At 52.4% G+C, this 20,143-nt stretch overlaps 1 protein-coding gene across 3 annotated transcripts in view; it reads right to left on the bottom strand.

Annotated features, from left to right (window-relative positions):
* Positions 1–20,143, bottom strand: part of LOC113190847 (S-adenosyl-L-methionine-dependent tRNA 4-demethylwyosine synthase TYW1-like) — a 107,877-nt gene that overhangs the window by 8,119 nt on the left and 79,615 nt on the right. For 2 of the 3 annotated variants that reach the window (XM_077802342.1, XM_077802344.1), the window contains exons 14-15: positions 16,922–17,032; positions 10,837–11,004 (exon numbers count right to left, since the gene is read on the bottom strand). In XM_077802342.1, the coding sequence (XP_077658468.1) occupies positions 10,837–11,004; positions 16,922–17,032 (279 nt within the window). The remainder of the gene's footprint in view (positions 1–10,836; positions 11,005–16,921; positions 17,033–20,143) is intronic. The other variant, XM_077802343.1, reaches the window with a different exon arrangement.

Raw genomic sequence — 20,143 nt, 5'->3', positions numbered from 1 at the left:
CCTTCACACCCAGGTGAGCAGGACCAACCCCACCCACTACCTTCACCTCACTCTTCACTCAGTGGCAGATGGAGACTGGGTAGTGGCCTTCCCTCCAGGCGCTCAGAGGCCTCTTCTGCCATCGTCCTGCATGGTCTCTTCTTGTCTCCTGCCATGTCTCATTATCATGGTTTGGTTTTAAGGTCTGCTGATGAACTTAACAACCAGCAGCATTTATTACGGTCACCGCAACAAGCATCATACATGTGTTAATTCACTGAATCTTGACAGGGGCTCCTGACTCTTAAATACTGTTTTTTCTCATATTCCAAAGGTGGAAACTCAAGCTAGAAAAATTCAAGCCTTGCCAAGGACGAGAGAGGCCCAGCTAGAGTTCAGTCCCAGGTGTCTGGAGGTGGAAGGCTGCTCTTGCCAGCTCTCTCCACCTCTCAGGAGCAGTACAGTGGTCGGCCGCCATGGGGAAGCCGGCCATGCCCTGAAAATGGGCAAGTGCTCTATGCCAGCTCACCCAGCAGCACTGCCTTTGAGTTCTAGGAGTCTGCCAAGCTTGAGGCCCAGCAGGCAAGTGAGCACTGGTCAGAGACGGGTCTCTGGGAGCCAGAGAGTGGCTTACACCAGGGGAGGGAAGGAGGAGCCAGGCCTCTGTCTTGGGGTAAGAGGGACTGACCGAGAGATCTAAAAGCAAGCCCAGCAGGCGAGGCTAAGGCAAAAGGAACCGCCCTGAGCGCTGCAGTCCAGGGACCCCACACCACTGTACCTGGGTCCTGAGTGGAACAGTTAAGAGGGTGCGTGCCTGCCGGTAGGAGCCGGCTTCACACTGCTAGAGCGGCACATACACATGAGCACGGGGGAGGCCAGAGTGGTGTGTGCAGCCAGAGTCTAGCATGCCCCATCAGCACGTCCAGGGGACACCTCAGAGGCCATGCACAGACATCCTTACAGACCTGACGTCAGAACACACACACACTTCCCCACTGCCAGCTGGGAGAACCCAAAAGACACCAGCAGCAATGGGCACCCCAGCACATGAATCTTGGTCCCTAATACCATTCAACAATGAAAGGAGCCAGGCTCCCAAGAGAAATGGCCGACTTTGGGGCTGGGCAGGAATATACACAAATCAGCCTAGAGAATCCTAGAGTGCCAGAAGTAAGAAGGGTTGGCGAAAATCAAACAAATCAGGAAACCCCACATTGCTGTCAGTATGGCAGGTGGGCCCAGGAGCCACTGAAGAGCTGACACCAGGACAGCGCCTGGGGACAGCCCGCAGGGGAGGAAGGGACACTCCTGACATGTGGGCTGCCCACCACGGCTTCCTCCTGGAGAAAGCAGCAAGGGGAGGGGAGAGCTGTCCCACAGGAGAGGCCTACACTCTGCCGTGGCCCCTGACGGAGGCAGCAACAGTGTCACCCACCATGCTGGCGGTGTGCATGTGCCCTGGTGTGCCGCCACGGAAAAAGCTCCAGGTATTGGGATCTTTCTCTTAAAAACACAAAGCCAAGCCTCATGAGGAACACAGATTCCAACAGTGGGCGTCCCACAGGCAACTCACAGAGTAGCCCTCAAAACTGACAGGCCATCAAGTAAGGAAAGTGAAACACTGCTGTCCCCTAGAGGAACCTAAAGAGATGTGACAGCTGGGTGTGATGTGAAGCTGAGGACAGCAAGACGACAGGAAAGGAGGCCTGAGGAACTCCAGACGCCCTAGGGACTTCAGTTGGAGCAGCGCACCACTCTGGTCAAGGACTCCAACACACCACCAGCACCAGCACGAGACGCTGACCACAGGACAAGTCCAAGCCATGCTCTTCTTTTTAACTTCTGTATGCCTTGGCTGTGACGGGCAGTGCTGCCACAAATACTGAAGTGGCTGGGTCCCTCCAGCATGCTGTAGTCGTCTAGATGAACACTGAGTGGTGGGACGCTGGCCCTAGGTGGTTGCATCCCTAGCTTTTTGAGAACTCCCTTAGTGCTTTCCAGGGTGACTGTGTGGACTTGCAGGCCCACCTAGGACGTGGGCGTGAACCTCTGCCCACATCCTCACCAGCACTTCTTACTGTGGTATTTCTGACCACTGCCATCTATCTGACGGGAGTGAGAGGAGATCCAGTGTGGTTTTGGTATTCGGTCCCCCGAGTGCTAGAGATGCTGAACATTTCTTCATATCCATTGGCCATTTGCTTTTCTTTTTTCAAGAAGTTTCTATTTAGCTATTTTGCCTATATGCTGATTGGGTTATTTGGGGTTTTCTGAGTTCTTCATGTAGTCTGGGTATTAATCCCCTGTAGCTAGCAAGGATCGCTCCCATTAGAGGCTCTCTCTCTCTGTATGCTCATTTCCTCTGCTGTGCAGGACGCCGACCCACTAATGATTCTTGGTTTATCTCCTGAGCTAGAAGAGTCTGGTAAGGAAGCTGGTCCTACACCTATGATGGACTGTTGGTCCCCCTATGTTTCCTTCCCGCAGTTACAAGGCTCCTCATCTAATTCCAAGGTACTTGATCCACAGTGATTTGACTTTTGTGCAGGTGAGAGGCAGGGATCAGGTTTCAGAATTCTTCCTCATATGGATTTCCAGTTGTACCAACGTGATTTGTTAAAAGGGTGTTTTTTTCTCCTACCTATATTTCTGTCCAGTGCCAGATGGCGGCAGGTGTGTGGACTGTCCCTGTCCTCTGCTCTGTTCCATGGGTCTTCATGTCATGTTACCATGATGCCAACACCATGCTGTTTTGTTACCACAGCTCTGGGGCATAATTTAATATCAAGTGTTGTGAGTCCCCTACTCAGGACTGCTTTGTCTATTCTGGGTCTTTTATTCTCCCAAATTAATTTTAGGACTATTTTTTCCTAGTTCTGTGAAGAATGTCCTTTGCATTCTCATGGGGATTGCACTGAAACTGAACACTGCTTTTGGTAATGTGGCCATCAGTCTATATTCTTAATCTCCCTATAAATAAAAAGCTGCTCTAAAACGTCAAGTCTGTTTTTTAAAATAAGCAATCAAGTCTTCAAAAACCACCACAAGACTTCTGCACGTGTGCCCCTCACCAGGGCCTTGGCTTCCGTGGCAGAGAGCCACTAAAACAGGCTGTGGTCACCAACGTGTGGAGAGGACTGCAGTGTTTCTGAACTGAAACTACCAGGGTTTATTGGTTTCATCGTGGTCTGATGACCATGAACCAAGTTCCGCGGGTTTCCCCACCTGAACGCCAAGCTGCCTGTCTTTCTGCTGTGAGGCCAGACGCGCTCACTGAGTGCCACACGGGTTCTGCTTTGGGTCCCCGATGAGCCTGCCTCTTGCCAGCAGCAACACTCCCACAGGCCTGCAATGTGATTGAGGGGCAGGATGGCTGCTCTGGAGACCAGCTACTGAAGGGCACTCACTGCAGCCAGGGAGACTGGCCTGTGGTGCAGCAGGCGGCTCTCCCCGCCACCAGGGGGCGATCTGGGCACTGACGGGCTGCACAGATCCTAACAAGGTGCTCTGGAGACTACACCTTTGCTACTCCTGCACACTTCACGCAGGATCTCTGAAGGTCATCTAAATGTAAATATTAACCAAGGCCTGGAATCCCTGTAGAATTTTTTTTCTTTAAAAACTCACCTTACATTTTGGACTACATGCTCTCCTGGATCAGAAAGTGTTTTAATTTTTGAAATGAATAAAAAAGGAAATGCCACAACTGGAGAATTTTCAAAGTTCCATTTTATGGCAATATCCTTATTTCTGCTAGTCAACTTTACCAGAATCAGAAAAATATGGCATATTAAATAGGAGAGTGTTCACTGGGGAGATGGAAACCCAGACCTCAGGGGAAGGCAGCTGGGTCCGCCCAGGGGCAGCAGAGCCCTTCCCCTGGGTCTTTCTGGGAGCCCCGCCAACTCCACACAGTGGAGGCAGAGGTGGAGGCCGCAGGCCAGGGATCGGGGCTGCGGAATAGCAGGAGGAGGAGCCTCTCAGCCCATGCTTTGGGCTCCTGTATCCCAGAGTGGGCCTTGGAGATGGTGCAGAAGCACAGTGGACATGATCAAAACACAACAGCCCCACAGACACTTCTCTCTCTGGCCAAAGAGAAAAAGAGGGCAGCCCAGCAAGAGAGAACACTTCACCCAGGCCAAGAGGACAGCTGGCCTCTGCCTACCCCCCTGCTGGGAGGTATAGAGAGAGTGCAGGGAACCCTGCCCTTTTCCCAGCAGCGGCATGGTGGAACCCACTCGGGGCAGTAGTTGGACCTCCACCCCTCCCCTGCAGCACCAGGAGACCCCACATACCAGAGGCCAAGGAGCTGAGTGGAGAGTCCGGCATCATGAGGCCTCCACCCTGCCCCGTGGTATCAGAGGAGGCCATGTGGGCAGCAGAACGAGATGGCCCGCCTTCCCCAGCAAGCTATCAGAGGGGGCTGGGGGGGGGGGCGGGGTTCGGGCTGCCACCCTGGCAGGAACAAGGCAGCTCCCGCAATCCAGTTCCAGGCACAGAGCCCCGTTAGGTCCCCAAGCCCTGGGAACTCTCCTCGCGGGACCTAAGTAAGTCTTCTGTTTCTTGTCAGTTAACCTTCAACAAAGCTCCTTCTTTCTAAAAACCAGGGCCACAGAACTGGCTTCTGTGCACACACCAAGCTCTGGCTCAGAGTCAGACCAGTAGAGGGAAAGCACAGAGCCGACTACAAACCTTCCTAACAGGGCTCGAAGCTGCCTCCACCTGAAAATGAACGTGCGCAAACACCTGAGGGAACAGTGAGAACGCTCCCCCCAAGACCAGGAGAAGGTCAGCAGTGTACCACTGACCGTGCTAGGCAGTGTGCTTAAGTGGAGAAGGAAGGAAGAGGCACACCAACTGGGAAGGAGAAACAAAACCGTCCCCATCTGCAGGTGACACAACAGTCTCCACATAACACCCCAAGAAACCTACCAACAAAACAACCAGAATACGGTGAGCGCAGCAAGGTTGCAAGATGCAAGACCAACACCAGAACAAGTTCTACACACCAGCAAGTAATGCCTGCAAGGCGAAATGGGAGAGCGCGCCGCTCTAGGCCAGATCTGACAGAGCATGTTAGGACTCATACACGGAAAATTACAAAATGTTCATTAAAGAAACCAAAAGTCTGCATGAATGGAGCCAAAGAGCAAGTGCTTAGGATGCAAATTAAGATACAATAAGATCTTGTGGAGGGGACTCTTGGCTTGGGCCTGCAGGTGCTGGGAACAGGAAGCAGGATGAGGCTGGGCAGCGGGGCCTTCCTTCTGTGCCTCCAACTGTGAGCCAGCCTCCTGCTCACTCTGCACGAAGACCTGCCGACCTGCGAGGAACTTTCATCTGAAAGCTGGCAACACAAGGTCAACGAGCCCCAAGGTCACCAACCTCTTCAAGATGGAAGGCATCAGGATAAGAATGAGATTTCTGAGATTCCAGGAACAGTGAGCCATGCGGGCCGATCACCCTATGATGGTGCTCTCCCCTCAAACACACATGTCAAGTGGGCAAATAGGCAGCCACTCGCCCTAGCGAGTCGCTCCTGGGCCTTCATTCCCAAGAGAGCGAAATTGCGTCTACACGAAACCCGGCACAGAGGGAGGGGTCCCAGATGGCTGGCGGAGGGACGCAGCGCTCTTGTTGCTCCATAACCCAGGTCTCAACTAGTGGGAACACTGCTTCTCTGAGGGTGACAGAGGACCCTACACAGCTGTTCTTGCGTAGAAATCACCAGTGCTGTGCCTGCGCCCAGGGCTCCAGGCCTCAGTATTAGAGCAGGCCTCCTGACCCCCAGCCCACACAGGGCGCAAGGGCCTTGGCAGAATAACCACATCAGCACCCTGAACTCCCAGACGCCACTCTGCTCCAATCAGCTGCTATCCACCCATAGGAACTCTGGCGCCACTCCCCTGTGGACCCCCAACGACCAACGTGGGGTTTCCCAGTGGCCTCCATCTTTCGAGTCGGCAGCTCAGTCACAGTCCCCACCGCACAGGAGTCTGCCTGCACCTGGGGACGTCCCACAGCTCTGGAGACGACCAGGAGCCCCAACACTGCACTTCACAGAGTTAGTCTCTGAAAACACAGCGCAGTGCCATAGCCAGGCTCCCCCACCCAGCCCTCTACCCTGGAAGCAGCCCGGCTCCATCTTGGGTCATCTTTCTCACCGTCTTTGGTGGGGGCAATTCCCAGATTGGAACTCCAGCTGGCCAGGTACCTGGTTTCCAACTCCCCGTCTCCCCAGTGGCCAGTAAGTGCCAACACAAAATAGCTTTCAGTGGGACAGGTGAACAGTGTGACCTGGTGTCGCCCACAGGAGCCACGGTGAGAGAGGTCCCTAGGAGGAGAGGCTGCAGAGGGACCAGGATTGGGGGAGTCTTCCAGGTGCACTGCACCAGGACTGGCCCTCCCACTGTGGTCACCTTCACCGTCCTGAGGGCAGAGACACCAGGCAACAGCAGACAACCCCGCCTGTTGGATGAGAAGGGAAGCAGGAGAGATGCTGATCTCCAACCAAAGCCATCAACAATGCTGGTTCTTCCTTGAGATTCCTTTTCCTCTTTCCCTCTGCCCTCTCCCCTCCCACCCTCCCCCCTCTCCCCCTCCCCTCCCGCCCTCCTCCCTCCCGCCTTCCACTCTCTCCCCTCTCCCCTCCCGCCCTCTCCCCTCCTGCCCTCTATCTTCTGCCCTCACATTCCCAGCGTGTGGGAAACCAAGTATTTTGCATGAATTAGAATCTTGAGGATGGGATGTCTGAAGAGCATATTACAGTTGTGTTGTATATGCCTTTCCCCCCCTTTTTTGTCCAATTTAACATCTTTTATTTTCCTTAATACATACGTGGGTTTTATTTATTCTACTGTCTTCCCATGTACCTGCCTGCCCCCAATTACTTCCTCTCTGTTCTCCTGCTACTGACCCTCTCCATAAGATTCCTCTTTCACGCTTCCTAAGATCTACTAACTCCACATCCTCACATCCTGCCTCCTCTCAGCAGATCATCCCACACCTCACCCCAGTTCACTGTCCTCCATCAGAATCTGTAAACCCTTTCACAAACCTACTGATTGTAATAATCAAGTCCAACATTTCTATACATTGTGACCAAACTATAAATGTCTTAATAGCAACTAACTGCTCATAGGTGGTACACTGTTTACACTGGGATCTGTTAACACTGTTCTTCCCCACAAGGGAGGGGTCCCAGAACCCCACAGGTGCACTATAAGCCTATGGGTGAAGACAGTCACACCTCGGACCCACAGAGCTAAAAGGATCATGAAAAGACAGGAGAAGAAACTGCCCCAACAAACCAAGACACCACATTATTAGACTCCATGGCCAGCACAGCGCAAAAAATGCCAGAGAGGTGACCAGAAAGTACGTCGTGATTAAGATAAGAGCAAATACAGGCAGCAAAAGACCATTTCGACACAGAGCTACCTAAACAAACACAGGAAGCACAAGATGACCTCAACAGGGAGACAGAGGATCTAAAGAAAAACAAAAACACAAAAACCTGGACAGAAGCACAGGGGGCAGCTGGGTTTGCCATACCCCAAAACAGGGAGACACCAGGGCGTCCTTCAAAGGTGAACAGGGTGTCCTTCAAAGGTGACCTAACCGTTGGGTCCCAGAGAAGCCCATGAGCCTTAGGGTCACACACTGAAACTGACCATCTGCCGTTCTCAAGAGGAAAAACTGCAGACAAGAAGGACAGGTCAGTGGCAGTTAGGGGCAAGGAAGGGCCAGGCATGGAAGGTGGTCGGGACTGCAGAAGGGCAGCACGAGGAAGACCTTCATGGTGACTGGACAGCTCTGCTGTCCGTTTGGGTGCTGGGTCAAACCCAGGGCTTCACGCATGGCAAGCACCCCTCTACCACTGAGCCATGTTCCCTGCCTGCTCATCTTTCGATTGTGACAAAATGACCTCAATCTATGCAAGCGTAAGCTTTACGCTCCCACACATACAAGAAGTAAATCTGACGGAATCTGAACAGACCCAGGGCTGTGCCTCCGTTACCCCCTGGAGGTGGTCTGCTCCAGGCCATGTCAGACCCAGTCATCTGGAACAACCAGGAGAGGGTCCAGGAGGCCTGGCTACACCTCCTCATGGTTTGGTATCAACCTGTAATGCTTTTACAAAGAAAGAGCTTCATACTCAGCTTTCTTTCCTAAAAGTTTTTTTGGTTGTAGGTGGACACAGCTCCTTTACTTCATTGGTTTCTATGGTGCTGAAGATGGAACCCAGGGCCTCCCCTGCGCTAGGCAAGCACTCTGCCACTGAGCCCCAGCCCTATTTCACAGCTTTCTCTGGTGGCCAACCTGGGTAACAGGAAGTGGAGCTTCAGTGTGACCATGGCTTGCGCTGTCGGAAACCCTGGCACTTCCAGAAGAACTAGCAGTCTCCTGAGAAGTCAGAGGTGGTCAGTGGCTGTCTGGCCATCCTGACGTCTCTGGTTCAAGGCCAGCCGTGGGCCTGCAGGAAAAGCCAGGCAGGAAATGCAATTGCTGGGTCACAGGCATGGTGTCAACACAGAAGGCAGGACATGATGGGCAAGCAGCCAGTGGAGGGGAACAGGCTAGAGGACACCTAATGGGAAATGAGCCACTGGGATGGGTCTCTGAGGGTTCCCAAGCCACGAGAGCAGAGCACTCACTGGGTCACTGCTGGACAATGAATTCCAGAGGGAAGCAGTGGAGCCGGACACTGTGGGCCACATGGATGACCAGTTGGAGAGCAGTCCTGGCTTCAGTGTCAGGCTGTGCCACGTCGCTCTCAACAGGGCCAAGAAATGGAATTGCCAGCCCTTTCTCTGGACGGTGCTTGTGAAGAAGTTCCAGGGGCCCAGGTGAACCTCAAGTGAGAAGGCGTGGGAACCTCTGCGCCAGGCTGTGCCTGGCCCTGCAGGTATCTCAAGCCCTCTGGGGCACCCTTCTCACGGCCTCCCACCATCTGCTACCTCATTCCCAGCTGGTATCTGAGCTGACGTTGCAGCCCACGTGCAGCCTCTCTGTCCTCACGTTCCCAAACAAATAAGACACAAACACAGCAGACAATGCCACAATGGTGCAGACACAAACACGCAGACAATGCCATGACCCCCACCACCCTGGCTGGTGCCCCTGCACCCAGGCTGCACCCTCACCCACACCCTTACAACCCCTCCCACCCAGCCCTGCATTCCAACCACAGCCCACCTGGCGCTGGGAGGCTCCACAGCCTCCGCCCACTCAAGTGCGCCTACCTCTCCCGCCACCTGCTCTGGACCTCCAGCGTCTCCACGGTTCCCGCCGCACAGGTTCCTGGTAAGCAGCTGCCTTCCTTGGCCATCCCCAAGCCCAGCTCAAGCAGCCCCCCTCAGCTCTGCCACAGCTCTGGTACCACCAGCAGGCACGCTTTTGCTGGCACGCTGTCTCTCTGTTAGACCATTTTGAAGCGTGATGTTTTGGGCTTGACTCTGTATTCCTGGTGACTGAGCAACACCTCACCCACGGTTACTGGAGAATATAGATAACGCAGGCCTGCCCTGGCTCCTCTGCCTCTCCTCTTTACGAGCTACTTGGTGCGCCAGTTCTCTCCACAGCTACGTCAACATTCCAATACTTGAAACTCCTGGACCTACTCGTTCTGAGCGGACATGCCTTTGACGGGCCACAGCTCAGACACACAAATCAGCCCACGAGGGCTTTCAGCCTCAGACTGAGCTGAGACTAGAGTGTGTGGAGTCTCAACGGATGGGTCTCACGTCGCTAAACCCATTAACCTGGGAAACCTTGCGGGGACCCGAGGGGGCAGCCGACACCGGCTCCTTGCCTTTCTTGGTGCCAGGCTGCTCTTGCCGTGGAGCACGCGCCCACAGAGCCAGCCCTTCCCAGGCAGCCCTCAGTGGTCCCTCACACACGCAACGCTGTGCGGCACCATGAGGTTTCAGAGCAGCTCATCACCCAGGACCCCAGCTGCCTGGTCTGGCTGCTTCCTACACGTGGCCTTCCGTACCTGCCATTTTTCAGCTAAAAATGATGTTTTCTAGGTTTATCCATGACCCTTTTTAAAACAGCATTTCTTCGGTGGAGAATTTGAACGAAAACTGAGCCGAACACCATGGAACCTCCAGGCATCCGCCACCCAGCCTCGGCGCACTCTCCAGCCCCTACCCACAACTGCTGAACCCTGGGCTTGCTGGACCCACGGGCAGACACCCCACTGCTGCCTACAACCTCGGCAAGGACACAAGGTGGGGCAGCTGCACGTTTGCTGGTCTTCCAACAGGTGTCTTCTCCTAGTGCCACCTCCACCCACGCTGACTTTTCCTTTTCACTTAAAAAAGTACTAGATGAGGCACTGGTCCTAATAAAAGTGCCCAAGAGGAAAAACACAAGTAGTGTCATGAACTAAACCTCAGACAGAATTCTCCAGATGCCAAAATCCAAAGCAATCAGAAACTTGATGAACACCCTGGTGCCTTCTGATAGCCGAACGCACACGGGGGCTGCTCACTACTGTTGCTTTCCCTGTCGCCCGGGAAGGGACGGGAGGTTACAACAAGGGTGTTTTGCTTCTGTTTTTTTCAGTATGTACTTTTCTAAAAATTACAAACCAGGGAGCACTTCAAGATGTCTAGACGAGGGCTAAAAACAGAAGCCATCTCACACTGAGAAGAGCCTAAGAACCTGAGAAGCAGAATGCAGGGCTTCCTTCCTGTCAGGCTTAGGAGGGCTTGCAGACAGGCAGCCCCCCCACACCTACACACACACACACACACACACACACACACACACACACACACAGCAGGGAGGCGGGGCAGGGAGGGGAGGGAGATGGGAGGAGGCGGGGCTGAGCAGGCGGGGTAAGCTTACCCGTCTGTGCGCTACCAGGAGGCAGTTGGAGTGCTCGTGCTCACAGGCAATCTCGTAGTCGGGGATCAGACCCACCAACTCTCGGACGAAGCGTACCACCTCCTCGTGCCAGGGCACGTTGGCCATGGTGAGACTGCTGGCCGCGCTCTCTCCACAGTAGGTGACACCCTGCGGGTCACAACAGAGGCAGTCACACATCCCCCTGAGCTGGCCAGCCCACCCCAGCAAACATTTTAAAGAGAAGAAAGTGACAAAGGTCGCACAAGGGGGGACGAAGACAGCAGCTGATGCCCCCAGCCACCATCCCACATCTGCCTCCGTGGAGCCCTCCAACCACATGCACCTGAGTACCACCCCAGGCTGGAGCTATGGCCCTAGTGCAGGAGCACAAGGGCTCAGGAGACCAGCGGGCTCCCGGGTACCGCCATCTCGCCAAGCTGGGGACCCTGCTGGGTTCACAAAATCTGACCACTTCAGCGACTAAAGACAATGGCAAAGAACTCACGAAGCACACAGAGTGCCTTTTCAACATCTGGGGATGGCGCTCGGCCTTAGGGGCCTGCTGGAAAGAGAGAGCACCACCTGAGTTTTTTATCCTTATGTAGGGGACACAGAAAGGGAGGTTCCGTGGAATGTTCTTTCCAAAAAAGGTCAGGGGCAGTATTACAAAGAACCAAAAGGCAGCCCACTCCACTGGGTAAGGCCCATTCCCACAGCTGGGCTCCTCTGCTGAGCGGAGAGATGGGGAGGCCAGTCTCCACAGTCCCATCGCTCAAAGCTGGGCCCTCAGCTCCTGCGGCAGCTCCAGACACCCGGGAACGGGGTGAGTGTCCCATTTCCAGGATGACCCAGCAGCATGCTTCCTGCATTCCTTGTGAAGTCCCAACAGGGAAGTGCCACTCCTTAGGAATCATCCTCTAAGGAGAGCACACTGTGTTGCATTTTGACATGAGCATACAAAGAGAAGCACTCGGGACCGCCCGTCCCTGACACACACCACGCGGGACCGCCCGTCCCTGACAGGTGCAACCGCAGCACCGGGAACTGGCTTCCAACTCTCCTGAACTCTGCCACGCAGCCAGGCACACGGACTCCAAGGCTTCACAGTCACACCCACTGTTGGGAAGGTTCCATGACAACTCACAACTAACTTTCTCATAATAAGAGACATCTTGCTGGGAGTGGTGGTGCACACCTATAATCCCAGTGGCTCAGGAGGCTGAGGCAGCAGGATCACAAGTTCAAAGCCAGCCTCAGCAATGGTAAGGCACTAAGCAACTCGGTGAGACTCTGTCTCTAAATAAAATACAAAATAAGGCTAGGGATGGGGCTCAGTGGTTGAGGGTCCCCGAGTTCAATCCCTGGTACCACCTCCCCCTCAAAAAAAGAGACAGCTTAATTGTGCAGGCTCTTCAAATATCCCCAAAATCAAATTTTCTTGCCAACTGGTCTGAACGTTCTCTAGACAGGCCTGCACCAGGTGGTTCTCAACAACGAAAGCAGATGTATGTGGCACTCAAAGTCTGTCTCCTGCACATACCGTGAACAGACATCAGACACAGGCAGCCACAAGTAGGCAACAGGAGACAGCCTAATGTCAGAGGACTCCAGAGCGACCCACACCCTGACAGTAGAGTGGGCACAAGTCACTGGGCAGCCAGGTGACCCTGGCCGGCACACTCCAGTGAGAGGGCCCCTAGCACGCAGAAGCCACCACATGGCCAGAGCTCAGGTGAGGGGGCCCCTACCATGCAGAAGCCACCACGAAGCCAGAGCTCAGGTGAGAGGGCCCCTAGCACGCAGAAGCCACCACAACCCAGCTTCCACACTGCACACAGGAAAGCCCTGGCCGCCATGAGTCAGAGTGCCTAAACTGAGTGTGCCTTTTACATGAACAAGACAAATAATAATACAGTTCAAAACATCAAGAAAATAAGGCTTAAAACTGTGCTAAACTTACCCAAAAATATAAATAACAAAAAAAATGATTTATTCGTAGGTCATAAAATATCCTCAACTTCAATTTAAACACTGCTGTGATATCTGAATTACACCATCAAGCATGGAGGGAGTAGCTAGTGCAAAGAGGTCTCTTTTTCTACTTAAAAGTTAGTTCTCTGAAGCATGGAGATTTCAGGTAAGACCTCAGCTTTGGAAAATACTTCACTGCTGGGCAGCAATGAACTACAGTACTTTAAGGGGATGGGTCTGGAAAGGACGAGAGCAGGGAGCATGGTAGTTCCTTATGGGGCTGCTCGCAGTCCTTCCCCTAAAGAGCACCTTCCCGTCCAGTCTTCCTTCAGGCCTGACAAAGTCCTCCTGGTAAGCAGTGTGGAAGCCTCCTAGGCACCAAGGCCAGTGCTCACGCTGGGCAGAAAGCTGGGCAGAGCAGCACAAGAACCCGGGAAGAAAACGATCTCTGGACCTGAGCGCCCACCACCTGGGGTTCCCCAGCTTCCTCCGCCTCTGCTCCATTTGATGGTCTGCAGGGAGCTTGGGCCTGACGTCCTCCACCACAGCTAACCCTGAAATGCTCAGCACTGCCTCATGCCCTGGCTGGCTGCCACCCTCCCCTCCGTCACCACTCCTCTCCCCACCTGCCCCTGAGCAAGTCTCCTTCTCCAAGTCCAGACTAAGCCCAAGAAGCAAGGGAGCACCTGAGGTCCTCAAGAGACCCAGCTGCTCACCTAGATCTAGGCCGTGTTCTGAGCACCAGGCTGCTGCAGGAGAGGAACCCGTGGGGTCCTTCTGCTGGCTGCGTGCCAAGGCCGTCCTGGGACTCACGGTCTGAGGAGAGAACAGGGTCTCGGCAGCTCGACCATTTGACATTCTACTCACACCAACCAGATGTCAAAAAGTTCCTAACACTGTTTTTGTTTCCTATAATTTGACAACAAAAGAAATATTTACCTGGTGAGTTTTTAGTGTTTTCTTCCAGCAATATACCCCAAGCATGCCGCTCCTTAATTTAAAAATGCTTCAACAGCTCCCACCACAACTGAGCCTAGCTTCTTGGCGGGACCCACGGGGTCTCTCCCTCATCCTCGGAGACCTGCACAGCACGCTGGCGGCCGCACACACACGTCTTTGGAGCCAGGCTGCCCTCGGCCCCGTCAGACTCTCCACCCCATTGCCCCACCTAGGCACAGGCCACAGGTTTGGGGGTGTCTGGCTGAGCTCCCACAGTAGGGCTGACCTGCTCTTCCACCGCCACTTATCCCAGGAGATCAGGCCACACATTCCACAACAGTGAACTGCAGAACTCTGCACCAACCCACGCAGGCACTGCCACCCAGGCGCACAGTGGCTCCGCCACTGCCTCTGTGCAGAGCAGAGGCTGGGGCTGTGCCAAGACGGCCATTCTGCAAGGCCTGGCTACAACAGTGCCAATGGCAGGAATTGGAAACCGCCCGCCACCAACCAGCGCTGAGCACATGCTGTTCTCAAGGTGCAAGCAGGGCAGAGACGGCTATGCCTTGCTCACGGGTACGGCAGGTGAGCTTGTCTCACAAACAAGTAGGCAAAAAATGGTAGTTAAGATCCTCAGGCCAGCAAGTGAAGGCCTATGTAATGCACATGATGCTAAAATAAATGCTAATTTACAGAGAATATAACAGAAATATTTTACAAGACTGGCAATGAAAGAAAAGAAGAAATCAATGTAATAAAGAAATAGCATTTTTTGATTTAGTTTAGTAAATGTGTCTAAGAGAAAAAGATCTCAATGCTTACTGAATCCAGGTGGGGTTACTTTTGAATTCTCAATGGAGCCCCTTGGATAGGGACTGTCATTCTCTCTGTAGTACTGAAGAAGCACAGGTGGGGACAGGTGGGGACAGGTGCACCCCCTTCCCCAGGGCAGCTGCCTGGGTAGACCACACACCCTAGGAGGACTGCCGAGACCTCCTCCACCCGGGGTTACTGCTGTGGCTATACAACCACAGCAGGACGGTCTGCTGTCCTCAGGGTGACAAGTTGAGAAGAGAGCATAAGGTCCTTGTTAGCATCTGGATGGCCATCTTAAGTGACAGCCGCCATTTTAAGGAAAAAATATTGCTTTCCGGTCCAAGGGCCTTTTCTGAGAAAGGCTCGCCACCCCTTCATACCAACCCCACCCTTAACAGCGGGCATTAGGACCCGCCCGGCTCTAATCCCTGAGCCTCCCCCATGAAAGCCCCAAAACCCAAGCCTGTGTTGCCCTTCTCATCTATGGAGAGAGGGCCTCTATTGGTCAGTTCTGGCAATAAACTCTTCTGTCTATCTCTGCTTGGTCTCCATCTTTCATTTCTTGCTCTCCCATCTCCCAGTCTTCACTTGAGAGAGAGAGAGAGAGAGAGAGAGAGAGAGAGAGAGAGAGAGAGAGAGAGAGAACAAACTCAGTGAGCAGGAAGTCAGCAACAGGGTCCACCACACAGGTCGGCGCCCGGCAGTGAAACCTTGAAGAGGGAGTACCCGTGCAACTGGGCTCACTGGTCAGCGATCTCTAGGTGTCTCAATTCAGTATTCTGAATACGTACACGTGTAGGCCTCTACTTTTAAGTCTACAGAAATTTAGACTAAGATACGGGTGAGGGGTACCAACAGCACTGCTGGCTCCTGCCATGACTAACCTCAGGGGCCCTGATGTGACCTGGAGGTAGCACTAAATTTGAATTCCAAACCCCCTGGGGCTCAGCAAGGGACTAGAGAGGCCCCTCTAGCAGGAACCTCCACATTCTCGCCCAGCCTGGCCTGTCACTGAGGGAGAGGCCTCCTCTGTCCTTCAGACCCAATGCTGCCCACGGGAATTTGGGAGGTCCCCAGCACTCATTCCTGCCCTCGGCTTCCTGCAGACCTGAGGGACAGCTGTGCTCTCCAAAGTCACTTTTCCTGACACTTTTGTTTCCAAGCACTTATCTCTGATGGGGGAAAGGGTCTCTTAGCCCACCACGTTGCCAGGTCTCATCAAATGCTTCCTGGAGAGAACTTATTATTTAAAAAATTTACACTTTGAAAATTTAAATGTCAACAGAAAACGAGAGAAAAGATGCCTTCTTAGCATCTCAGACCTGAAGTGCTTCGTCCTCCTCAACAGGAAAGCATGCCTTCTCCACTCACTAACTTAACTAATTTCATCTCAGTATTTCTCCCCCCAATTTGGCAGTGCTGGTGATCAAGCCCAGGGCCTGGAGAGTTTACTACTGAACTACATCCCAGCTGCATTTCCTTTGCTTTCTTTTCCTTTTTGTTGTTGCTTTTTGGCATGTGGTACTGCAGGTAGAACCCAGGGCTTTGGGCATGCTTGGGCATGTTGGCGAGCTACAAGCTACCACAGAGAGTTACACCCCACCCAGTCTTTTTCACTTTTATTTTGAGACAGGGTCTGGCTCCATCATCTAGTTGGCCTCCCATTTGCAATTCTCCTGTCTTGGCCTCCAGGGTGACTGGGGTTGCAGACATGAACCTCTGTAACCCCTCCACTTCAGACATTTGAATTATAAAAGCAATGCATGCCTGTCTCCTCCCCAGGGAACAGGACCTGACAACCAGGACACTGGTGCCTGAGGCCCGAGGCCTGATAGGCTAGTCAGGGACACGCTCTCTCTACATATGACCCAAAATGTTCCTACATTGTATTTCAGTATTAACAACATTTAAACTGTGGCTGGATCACATATTTCTCTACGAGTTTTACTTCTGTGGATTTTGTCTGTTCCTAAGATATTCATTTGGCAAGCAACACAGGGTGCTGACTTTTTAGATCCCCAGTGGTGGTTGAGAAGAGCCCTCAGACCAGCCACCTACTTCTGCAACACGTCTAGAGTGCTTCACAATAAAGCTCATTACCAAGTTACTGCATGAGCTCACCAGGCTTCCACTTCATTCCTCAGCTTAATGTCACTCTGCATTAGGTGCATTAGGTCATCCCCTCCCTTGCAGTACAGCCTCACTAAGAGCAAGAGAGGGTCTTCCTGAGAGCTCCCATCCCTGCACAGGGCCAGGCTCTCCCACTCGCTGCATGAGCACCTCTATTGGAGCTTCAGGTCCCTGACTGACCCCTACCAGGAGCCCGGTGAGAGGAGTCATGCTTAGTAGGCAGGCCTACCTTCACTTCAATGAAGTCAGGGCTCCCCAGGGACACGAGCTCAGCGTAGGCCTGGAGTTCATCCACATTCCAAGACTTCACAAGCGTCAGCCGGTAGACAGTGCGCTGCTGCTGAAATAGAAGAGCCAACTCTACTTTAATTATGGTGGTGGTCACATGGTGACCCAAGAGGAATCTCCAGCTTCCCAGCCCCTGGACAACCCCAGATGAGAGAGGCTCAGCATAGGCTCATGTACCATAAGCTATATTTTGGGTACAAATGGAAAAAAAATCCCCAATGAAGTAAGATCCTCGTGGGCCTAAGAAAAGGCACTGCTACTCAAGAGTGTCTGTTCTCTCTTCATAACACCTACACTATGTGAGGTACCCCAAGGTTCCTGGGCACACACAGCATATTAGATTCAGTAAGAAATATCAAGCTGCCAAAACCTTTATGCTGTGGGAAATTAATGCAAAGAACCTGTGGGCTTTCAGACAATGATCACACTCAAATTGTTAATGACAAGAATGGTCACTCTCATCCTCTCTCCTGCTCTCTCATCTTTCAATAACCTCTTGGCATTACTTGTTGGAAGAAGAGGCACACCTACAGATGTCAATGTCGTCGTTTGTTTACAGTATGTCCCAAAGAAACATGGTTCTCCAAAAGCAACCAGACAAGAGCCATTAGGCCTCAAGAAGCTTAGACACTGCAAGGTGTCTTGGTGAGGTGCGCCCCTGATCTGGGAAGTGGGTGGGGGTGAGGAGCAGCGCCCTGAGGCAGGAGGACCACAAGTCTGAGGCCAGCCTGGACAACTTAGGGAGATCCCACCTCAAAATACAGTAAAAAGGGCTGGAGAAGTAGCAGAGTGGCACAGTGCCTGCCTCGCGTGCAGGAGACCCTGAGTGTGTGTGTGTGTGTGTGTGTGTGTGTCTCTCTCTCTCTCTCTCTTTCTCACACACACACACACACACACACACACACACACACACCAAGGTTTGTACCCTTTAACTCTGCAGCTCCCCTTCTAGAACTTGAAACAATTAAAGATGCAAAGATTTATTGAAAAATCTCAAAACGACATTACTGATAACTTAAAATCTAAAATCTACAAAGTGCACTCTTCCCTTGAGTGGAGGCAGGACCTGCAACTTGAGGAAACAGTGAGCCACAAGCAGGACACCAACCTCTTCCCCGTCCCTGCTAAACACTCTGTGACTAGGAGGAAATGCATGAGCCCTTCACAGGAGATCTTGGCAGGCACATCCCACCCACCACGCAACGCACGAGAGAGAAGGCAGCACTCTCCCAGATTCCTTCCACAGCAATGCTAAGCTTCAAGGAGAAAACGGCAAACCAGTCTCAGTTGCACTGCCATATGCAAAGATCTTAGTGACAGCTTAGCAAATAAAACTTAGCACTGTGTTAAAACTTCTCAGAATGCAGATGATTCAACATTAGGCTAAATGGGTATACAATTCATCACACTAACAGTTAAGCACAGAAAAAAAACTCACAGATACCCAAGGCATGGGATAGAGTTTAAAGGCTCAGCCCTGATTTAAAAAAAAAAAAAACAAACAAACAGAATAAACAAATAAAAACCCATTAAAAAACACACTTAACATAAGGAAAAGTACTTTGTAATCAATGGTCCAAGTAATTCTTAGTGGTTAAAAAAAAAGACACTCCCATTTAGTCGGACTAACAGAAGAATGTCCACTCTTACTTCTGTGTCAGCGTGTCCCTGCAAGTTATAATCCAAGCAAGATAGCCAGACAGGACTTACTGGAGAGCACATAAAAATAATTAACCGTAAATAATGCAATTGGCTTCTGGGAACCCCAAGACCATCAAGTGAAAAATCAGATTAGAATTGAGACAGCAGTCATTTACAAAATGAAAATCAACAGCTTTCCCAGCACAGAGCCACAGGCCAGATAAACGTGGATTCTGGAACCAGGGAGAACCTCACCACAGCCATAAATGTGGTGTGTCTTTATTATTCTCTTTGTTCTCAGCTCCTAGCTGTGCACAATGGAAGGTTTGAGACAAAATTAAAAGTGTTAATGCACACAGCACTTAGAACCAAGTGGCAGCAGCAGTAATAGCTATCACATGCCAGCAACGACCAACCAGGAAACAGAAGGCAAAGAAGAACCTACCTACACTGGACACTTGTTGAAAGCCTTGAGATCATTTAGTGAGATAACATGCAGAAAAGGAAACAAACTATCTGACCCCTACCAGAGGTCCCACTGGGCTGGCGAATGTGAGGGGACTCTGAAGGGGGTCCTCAATTTCCTGGAGCAGGCACCTGGCCTAGCAGGCCCACAACCAGGGCAGAGCCAGCCACCACCAAGCTCACCTGCTGAGTCTGCTGTGCTTGGCCAGAAACAGAGTGGGTTGGTGTCCTATTCACTCTGCAAATGTGCAACGAGGCAGAGAGCTGGATGCGACACCCACACCAGGCTCATCTCACTGTGCCAGGCCCGGATATCAAACACGAATGTATGGTTGAGGGGCTGTCATGAAACACCATCCCCAGATGGCCTCTTCTTCCCCTGGTCACTATTCTGCTACCCAAAGACATCCCATGTCCTGACTTTTACACTGCAGTTCAGTTTTTTTGCCTGTTTAAAATTGACATGAATGGAACCGCAGATTCTTTCGTCTAGGTGCCTGCGTGACCCTCCGCGTTGCTGCACGGTGAGGCTCATTCTCTTTGTTATCAGTATTCCACTGCATGAATACACAAAAATGCCTCCAACCACTGCCTGCTGGGAGACACCTGGATTATTTCCAGATTTCAGCTATTATAAAAATGGCTGTTATCTCTTATCATATTAGAGTTTAGTTTTACCTGTTAAAGGAAATTAGGTAAAATGTTACGGTGACACCTATTCTTTTGTCTGTCCCCCCCCCACACACAGAATCCGAGAGAGTCGCTGTGCTGCTGGACGTAGTTGTGAATGGTTTCAGTGCTGCCTGCTTCTCCCCTTGGGAATGCATTACTAGGGAAGCCCCTCCTTGGCCTCTGATGGAATACACTACTGCAAGGTTCCCGGTGGAGCACCCTCTAGGACACACCACTCCCTGCAGCCGGGCAGGTCATTGTAGGTACAGCAGGCCCGCCCCCGCAGCCCGACACTGCCCTGGCCGTCTGGTCTTACTGCCAAGGCTAGCCGCTCCCGCTCTGCCCTGCGCCTGCCTGGAGGCTAGAGACACCTGTGAGCTGTAGC

The sequence above is a fragment of the Urocitellus parryii genome, chromosome 9, assembly GCF_045843805.1.
Source record: "Urocitellus parryii isolate mUroPar1 chromosome 9, mUroPar1.hap1, whole genome shotgun sequence".
NCBI classification, from domain to species: domain Eukaryota; kingdom Metazoa; phylum Chordata; class Mammalia; order Rodentia; family Sciuridae; genus Urocitellus; species Urocitellus parryii.
Note: the sequence above shows the minus strand (reverse complement) of the source record. Positions and strands in the feature narration are given on the sequence as shown.